Source organism: Oppia nitens, unplaced genomic scaffold (assembly GCF_028296485.1).
Source record: "Oppia nitens isolate AA-2021 unplaced genomic scaffold, nextdenovo-longstitch-racon4-pilon3 scaffold6_pilon_pilon_pilon, whole genome shotgun sequence".
NCBI lineage: Eukaryota > Metazoa > Arthropoda > Arachnida > Sarcoptiformes > Oppiidae > Oppia > Oppia nitens.
In genome coordinates, this window is record NW_026533250.1 from 6,426,206 (window position 1) to 6,433,992 (window position 7,787).

Consider the following 7,787-nt stretch of genomic DNA (forward strand, 5'->3'; position numbering starts at 1 on the left):
AATATATTTTATATATATATATATATTATAGCTATTTTAATACATTTGATATCATTGTATATAAACAGTTATAAGCCTTTAATATAATATTTATTACATTAATATTAGTTAAAAAGTATTCAAAAAAAATTATTTAAAAAAAATATAATATAATTTATTGACTATTTTTAATTTATTAAAAAATAATAATTTGCTAATAACTAATTAAAAATTTTTTTAATACTATTATAATTATTGATACACGTTTGTGTATAATAATTAATTTATATTTTTCAAAAAACTATTAATATATTAATTAATGTAAATTTATTTTAAGTATTTTTTTAAATACTAAATCTTTTTTTTTGATATTTTTTTGCTATTATTTCCAATTAAAGACAATAAGAGATCACTGTTTTTGTGGTTAAACAAGATTTTTAGATTTTATTTAATAAAATAATTTTTTTTTCGTTAAAAAATTATTATTATTATTTTGCTAAAAATACATTTTCAAAAAAATTTATTATTATTATTACATTTGTTGAATACTAATAATTTGTTGGGAAAAACAAATATTACAATTAAATATACAGTAAATATATATATATATATTATTAGATTTTTTAAAATAGTTTTTTTGAAACTATATATTTGCATATTTACTGACAAATAATTATTACATAAATTATTTATTTATTTTGTTTGAATTTTTTTTCAATTATTTTTATTTTAACAAAAAGTTTTCATACTATGCTTACATAAGTAGTATTAGTTTAGTTGAAAAAAACATAAATTTTACAATAATTTATTTATTTATTAAATATTGCTATTATTAGTATCATTTATCAACAAATAATATTCAATAAAAAAAACTATATTTTTAATTATTTATACACAAAATAAAACATATATATAAATATTTTTGTTTTGCTTGTTGTTTAAACAAATTAAATAATTACTTATTTATATAATTGTTTGAAAAATATTGATACTAACGGAAAAAATAATAACAAAAAAATATGTTTTAAAAAATATATAATAAAATACTTGAAAAATATAGTTAAAAAAAATATTTGTTTGGACAGTAGGGCTGTTTTATTTTATAAACTACTAGTGCCCTAACCAAACAGTTTTGTTGTACTAATTTATAATAATAATAATAATACATTAGATATCTAATGGTAAAAATTAAATTATTTACTTATATTTTTTTCACTTCAAACAAACAAACAAAAAACATATTTACATATATTTCTCACATAACATAAATAATAATTAATATATATTTTAAAAAATAAAAAATATATTTAGTATTATTAGTATATATCAAAAAAATAATACTAATTATGTTAATAATTGATTAGCAAAAAAAAACAAATTATTTAATTTATTTACTATTTATTTGTTTTATTTACTAATCACTTAAAATCAATAATCATTTTATTTTATTTATTCATTCATTCATTCATTCATTCATTAAATAATTACTTTAAAAATAAATTGTTTGTAACTATTATTTACTAATTGTTTTTTTTTCTTAAAAATTTTTTTTCTATCAATGAAACCAAAAAAAATTTCAATAATAATAATAGGAGAGACTTATTATCCAAACTGACCTCCAAATCGATGATTGGCGGCTCCGGTATCGGCGGCGTCGGCGGCGGCGGTAATGACTACCTAACCGATTCTGGCCTACATATGGCACCGTCGATGTCTATGCCGTCGATGTCGATGGCCATGCCGTCGATGGACGGCTTGAAATCATCGCTATCGTCAATGATGTCCGGCCTATCATCGATGTCGATCAGTATGTCGTTGCCATCCCTGGGCTCATTGGGCTCCAAGTTTGGCGGTATGGGCGGTATGGGTGGCGTCGGCGGTATGTCTATGATGAAGATGAAGCCCTGCTGTAAAAAAGGCAAAGGAGGCGGTGGCGGTTATGGTGGCGGAGGTGGTGGTGGTGGCTATGGTGGTGGTGGCGGTGGTTCAGTGATGCCCGGTTTGGGCGACAAATCAGTGGAAAGGGATGTCAAAAAATATGTCGACGACCAGACACTGTCGATGCTGTTATATAAAGCCATGTCGTCGTCGTCATCGAAGTCAAAGTCCAAGAAAAAGGGTAACCGAAAGAAAGGTATGTCTTATTTAAAAAATATTTTTAAAAAAAATATATTTAAAAAAAGTTTTAAAAAAGTTTAGAAAAATTAATATTTAATTTTAGTTTTTTTTTCGTCAAACATGCAATGATTTTATTTAATTATTTTTTGTGTGAAATTTTTTTATAGTTATATAATGTTTTATTATTTTTATTTTTTTAATTATTTAATTAATAAATATATATAAACAATATGATATAACTTTATGTATAGTTTTTTATTTTAATTATCTAGGACAATGTATTAGATATAATATATGTTTAAATTATTTAAATAATTATTTTTTTTGGTAATCAAACAAGGTCATTATCAACAACAACAAAAAAATTAATTAATAATATCTATAATAATTAGTAAAAAAAAAATGTGTCAAAAAAATTATTTTTTAAAAATTTTAGTTTATTATATAACTTATTATTGTTTTTTTTATTGCAAATTATAATAAATTATTTTTGCGTTTGAAAAACAATAGGCGGCGGTCGTGGCAAAGGAGGCAAAGGTGGCGGTAAAGGATACGGAGGTAAAGGAGGCGCCGGCGGTGGTGGTGGTGGTTATGGAGGAGGAGGAGGTGGTGGAGGATATGGAGGAGGAGGCGGTGGCGGCGGAAAATCTGGCGGTGGTTATGGAGGAGGCAGTGGTGGAGGTGGCAGTTATGGCGGAGGAGGAGGAGGCGGTGGTAAAGGATATGGTGGTTCAGGCGGTGGTGGAGGAGGAGGAAGCTATGGTGGCTCAGGAGGCGGAGGAGGATATGGTGGTTCCGGTGGAGGCGATAGTGGTTACGGAGGCTCAGGAGGCGGCGGCGCCAGTGGTGGTGGTTATGGCGGCGCTTCTGGAGGAGGAGGAGGAGGAGGTTATGGCGGCGGCAATAGCGGAGGCTATGGTGGCTCAGGAGGAGGAGGTGGAGGAGGAGACGGTGGTTACGGTGGCTCAGGAGGCGGTGGAGGAGACGGTGGTTATGGTGGCTCAGGAGGAGGCGGTTATGTGGACGCAGGCAATGGTCTAGAAGTTGGTGTTGGAGGCGGCGGTGGTGGAGATTATGGTGGTTCCGGAGGAGGAGGTGGTAGTGATGGCTATGGGGGTGGAAATAGTGGCGGCGGCTATGGAGGAGGAGGAGGCGGCGGAGGTATAGAATTAATTAATTATTTATTTAAAAAATAATAAAATTTTTATTAAGTATTACTAATACTAGAGCTAATAAAACAATTTTTGTACATGATAAATTTATTATTATTATTATAATTATCAGTTTAATTTAATTTTTAGTATTAATTTTTTAAAATTCATTTTTTAGATAAGCTAGCTAAATTAAAAATTATTTTAAATTAATTATTTATGAATATTATTATTAATATTAATTTTTTTTTTAGGCGATGGTGGTTACGGTGGTGGAAGACAAGGAGGTGATAGTTATGGCGGTCAGGGAGGAGGTGGAGGAGGAGGAGATGGCTATGGAGGACAAGGAGGTGGAGGAGGCGGCGGAGATGGTGGTTATGGTGGTGGACAAGGAGGCGGTGGTGGTGATGGTTATGGAGGTCAAGGAACTGGCGGTGATTATGGAGGACAAGGAGGAGGAGGTGATGGATATGGAGGCGGAGGAGGCAATGGTGACGGATATGGAGGTCAAGGAGGTAGCGGAGGAGGAGGCGGTGATTATGGTGGACAAGGAGGAAGCGGTGGCGGAGGATATGGTGGTCAAAGTGGTGGTGGAGGAGGAGGCGGTGATTATGGAGGACAGGGAGGCGGAGTAGATGGTGGCTATGGAGGAGGACAGGGAGGTGGCGGTGGTGGTGACAATTATAACGGCGGCGGTGGTAATGATGGAGGATATGGTGGTGGACATGGAGGTGGTGGCGGTGGCGGCGACTACGGTGGCAATGGAGGCTCCGGTGGCGGCGGCAGCTATGCCGGGGGTAGTAGTGATAACAGCTATAGCAGCAGTAATGAAAACGGTATCGCAGGCATATCCATGACAAAAATACATGAGCTGGTCCAGGAGGCACTGTCAGCGGCACAACATTATCGGCAAAACGGCAAAAATGGTGACAATACCGGTGCTGCTGCTGGTGGTGGTGGCGGTAGTGGTGGCGGTGGCTATGATAACAATGTTAGCTGGGATGACGATAAAGCTAACGGTGCTGACGCTGGCTATAATAATGGTGGTGCGGGAGGAGGTCCTCAAAAGGGCGGGTATGGCGATGCCGGTGCTGGCGCTGGCGGTCCCGCCAACGATGACAAGTATAACGCCATCAATAATAACGAAGTAGGTGTGGGCGGCGGTGGAGTCAATGGTCCCAACAATAATAACTATAATACCAATAATAATAATGGCGAAAAACCTGGCGGTGGTTATGGAGCTCCCGGTGTTCCCGGTGCTGGTAATAATGGTTACGCAGCCGCTGCCGGCGGCGGCGGTGGTGGCGGTGGTGGCGGTAATGCTGGTCATCAACGAAACGGCGGCAACAATGACGTGGCCTACGATCGCGACTACAAAAACGGTAGCCGTGGTCTGACCCGACTGTTCGATAAGGGATACTTTGGCCACTTGGGCCGTAAAGCCAGTGCCAATGGTGGTCGCTATTAGAGAGAGATCTACCGATATCTATACATACATACCGACACCCACTACACACACACACAAACACATATAGTTGTATATAAATTATTATAATAATAATTATTATTATTTTTATACCCCACTGTCCTCCTAAATAATATTAAGCAATACTTAATTATTAAAWAAAAAAAATATATACATATCTATAGATTTTTTTTTTGAATAAAAAAAACTATTGTTATTATTATTATTATTATTGATATAATAATTAATTGTATTTTTTTTAAAGACAATAATTATTATAAGAAAATTTTTATTTTTTATATATACATTATTGTTTTATAATTATTTAGTTATATTTTTTTTGATAATAAATTTTTTTTTGTTAATTATATTATTTTTGTGATAATTTTGTTTATTTTTTTTAAATATACATATAAGCCATATAAATGTATATTTATATATAAATTGTATTTTATTTTCATTATTATTATATAAATTTAGTTTTAATTATCACCTAAACGTAAATATATTTGAAACTGATTTAAATTATCACTATTTAGTGTATAATTATTTTTGTTTATATTTATATTTAAAAAAAACAATTTAAATTCATCTATATTTTTAGTAATTTTATTATTTTTAAAATATTTTTTTATTCATTATAATTATAGATGCGTATAATTACTATTTAACATCAATATTATATTTTTTTGTATCATTAATATGTAAATTAGTTTAAAAACTTTTTTTTAAATAGTATTATTATTTTTTTAATAATCAAAACATATTATATAAAAATAATTATAAATTTTTATTATAAAAATGTTTATTTTTGTTGGTATTAATTAATCAAAATATAAATGTAATTACAATTTTATATAATAGTTTAATATAAAGTCATAAATTGTTCCCAATATATATGTTTGTTTTWAAAAAAAGTTATTTTATTTAAAATAAATTACTTTTAATTAAAAATTTATGGTTATTTTTTTATAATACTGTATTAATTATTATTATATAATATTTATTTAACAATTATTTATAGATTATAATTATCTTATATTTTATATTAAGATAAATATTATAATATATAAATAATTTATTTTAAAAATTTAAACAATTTAATTAGTTAAAATTAATAAATAATAATTAAAATATAATGTATTTAAATATCTTTTTTTGTAATTTGTAATTGTTGGTATTTTTATTTTCTGGTAATTATGACTAGATACAATTTTCAAATCAATAGCTATTAAAATACAAATAGTTAAAATTAATGTTTTAATCATTTTTTAATAAGTATAAAATAACATAAAAAATTTTAATAAAAAATTAATCTCTAATAAATAAATATATATATTTATTTATATTTTATATTAATGTTTTAGTTATGTTTAAGCTAATTAATTATATAAAAATATTTTTACTGTTTTATAAATAAATTAGCGCTCTAGATATAGTAATATAAAATGATATTTTTTTAAATATATGTTATAAAATATAATTTATTATCAAATTGCTTAAATATTTTTTCATTAATTACTAGAAATAAAATTTATATTTAATAATTGTCATGCTAACTTTCAAAAAATACATTAAATTATATATACATGATGTTTTATGTAAATATTTTTTTGTGTTTTATTTAAATAATAAAAAAATCAAATATATAAAAAAAATATATTTTGTTATTTCAATTTTTATTTTTTAATAATACAATGTTTTTTTTTAAATTTGTAGTGTTTTTATTTTATTTTAATAGTTAATAATTTGATAACATTTTTAATTACATTAATTTATTGATTATTTAAAATAAACTGAAATTTATTTTCAAATAATATAAATATTTCATAATATAATTAATTTGATTATTATTTTTTTTAGTAATTTGTTAAATAAAAACTATTTATCCAATAATATAATAATAATGCAATATTTAACACAATATTAGAAATATAGTTAAATAAATATAATTTAATAAAAATAATTTTATTTTTTTAAATTAAATCTATTTATAAATTACTCTAAAAATTTTAGAATTAAAACTATTTTGTATTTATAATAAATTTAATAAATAATAAAAATAAAGTATAAAAATAAAAATTTATAACAATAGATATATATATATACAAAGTTTAGGTCAAATAAATTATTAAACATTACTTACAATAATTTTATGTATAATTTTTTTTAACAATAATAATAATATACTGTATATATTGTTTGTATGTGTGAACTAATATATCACAAATAAATTTATTTTTATTTTTAAAAGTTATAGTATAAAGAAAGTTAAAAAAATTTTTTAAATACATAAGGAAGTGATTGAATTAAAAAAAATAATATTTTTATTCAATTGTATTATTATTACTATAATTACAATAATTTATTGATTTATATTAATTTATATTTATTAGTAATATTTTAGTTATGTTTCTCTATATATATATATATATATATATATGTATTTAAAATCTATTTTTATTGATGAAATAATTACTACATATATTATAATGAAAAATAAATTTTATGTAATAATTATTTAAATGTTTAGTCACTTATATATGAGAAACAAAAATGTAAACTCATTGGACATAAAATATTTGAATTTATTGTAAATTTAATATTTTTTTTATTAAAAAAAACTAGTGATGTTTATATAACATTAATATTTTTAGAGTTTTTTTTCTCATAATTTGTAAATTAAAAAAATATTAAATTTTAGTAAATATTTGTCATAAAAAAATATTTTTTTATATAAAAAACGAGTATTTATTTAATGATTTTTTTAAAAAAAATATTTAATACAATTTAACAAATATGTGAGCAATTTATTTATTACTATTATTGTTATCAGTTTTTTTAATATTTATTATTTTTAGATAATATATAAATATATATTATTTATAATTTTGTAAACAATTTTTTTTGTTTTAAATTTAAAAGAAATAGAAATTGAATTTTCTATAAAATCTGTTTATTTTTTTGTTGTGTAAATTAATAGACAATTAAAAAAAAACAATATATTTATGTCAATGAGGTTTGTGTTTGTGTGAAAACATATAAAATTTATATATATATATATATATATATAT

At 25.8% G+C, this 7,787-nt stretch overlaps 1 protein-coding gene across 1 annotated transcript; it reads left to right on the forward strand.

The window, feature by feature from the left end:
* Window positions 1-1,605: 1,605 nt before the first annotated feature.
* LOC128962834 (uncharacterized) lies at window positions 1,606-4,716 on the forward strand. Its single transcript, XM_054309236.1, has 5 exons — window positions 1,606-1,963; window positions 2,656-2,778; window positions 2,818-3,111; window positions 3,190-3,258; window positions 3,761-4,716. The coding sequence occupies exons 1-5, from the start codon at window positions 1,606-1,608 to the stop codon at window positions 4,714-4,716; spliced, it is 1,800 nt and encodes a 599-aa protein (XP_054165211.1).
* The last annotated feature ends 3,071 nt before the right edge of the window (window positions 4,717-7,787 follow it).

Excerpts from the sequence above, each read along its gene's own strand:
- LOC128962834 (XM_054309236.1), top strand. The coding sequence starts at position 1,606 with ATGATTGGCGGCTCCGGTATCGGCGGCGTCGGCGGCGGCGGTAATGAC. Across the intron at positions 1,964-2,655 it reads CTATGGTGGTGGTGGCGGTG|GTAAAGGAGGCGCCGGCGGT; the intron begins GTTCAGTGATGC and ends AAGGATACGGAG. Across the intron at positions 2,779-2,817 it reads TGGAGGAGGCAGTGGTGGAG|GATATGGTGGTTCAGGCGGT; the intron begins GTGGCAGTTATG and ends GCGGTGGTAAAG.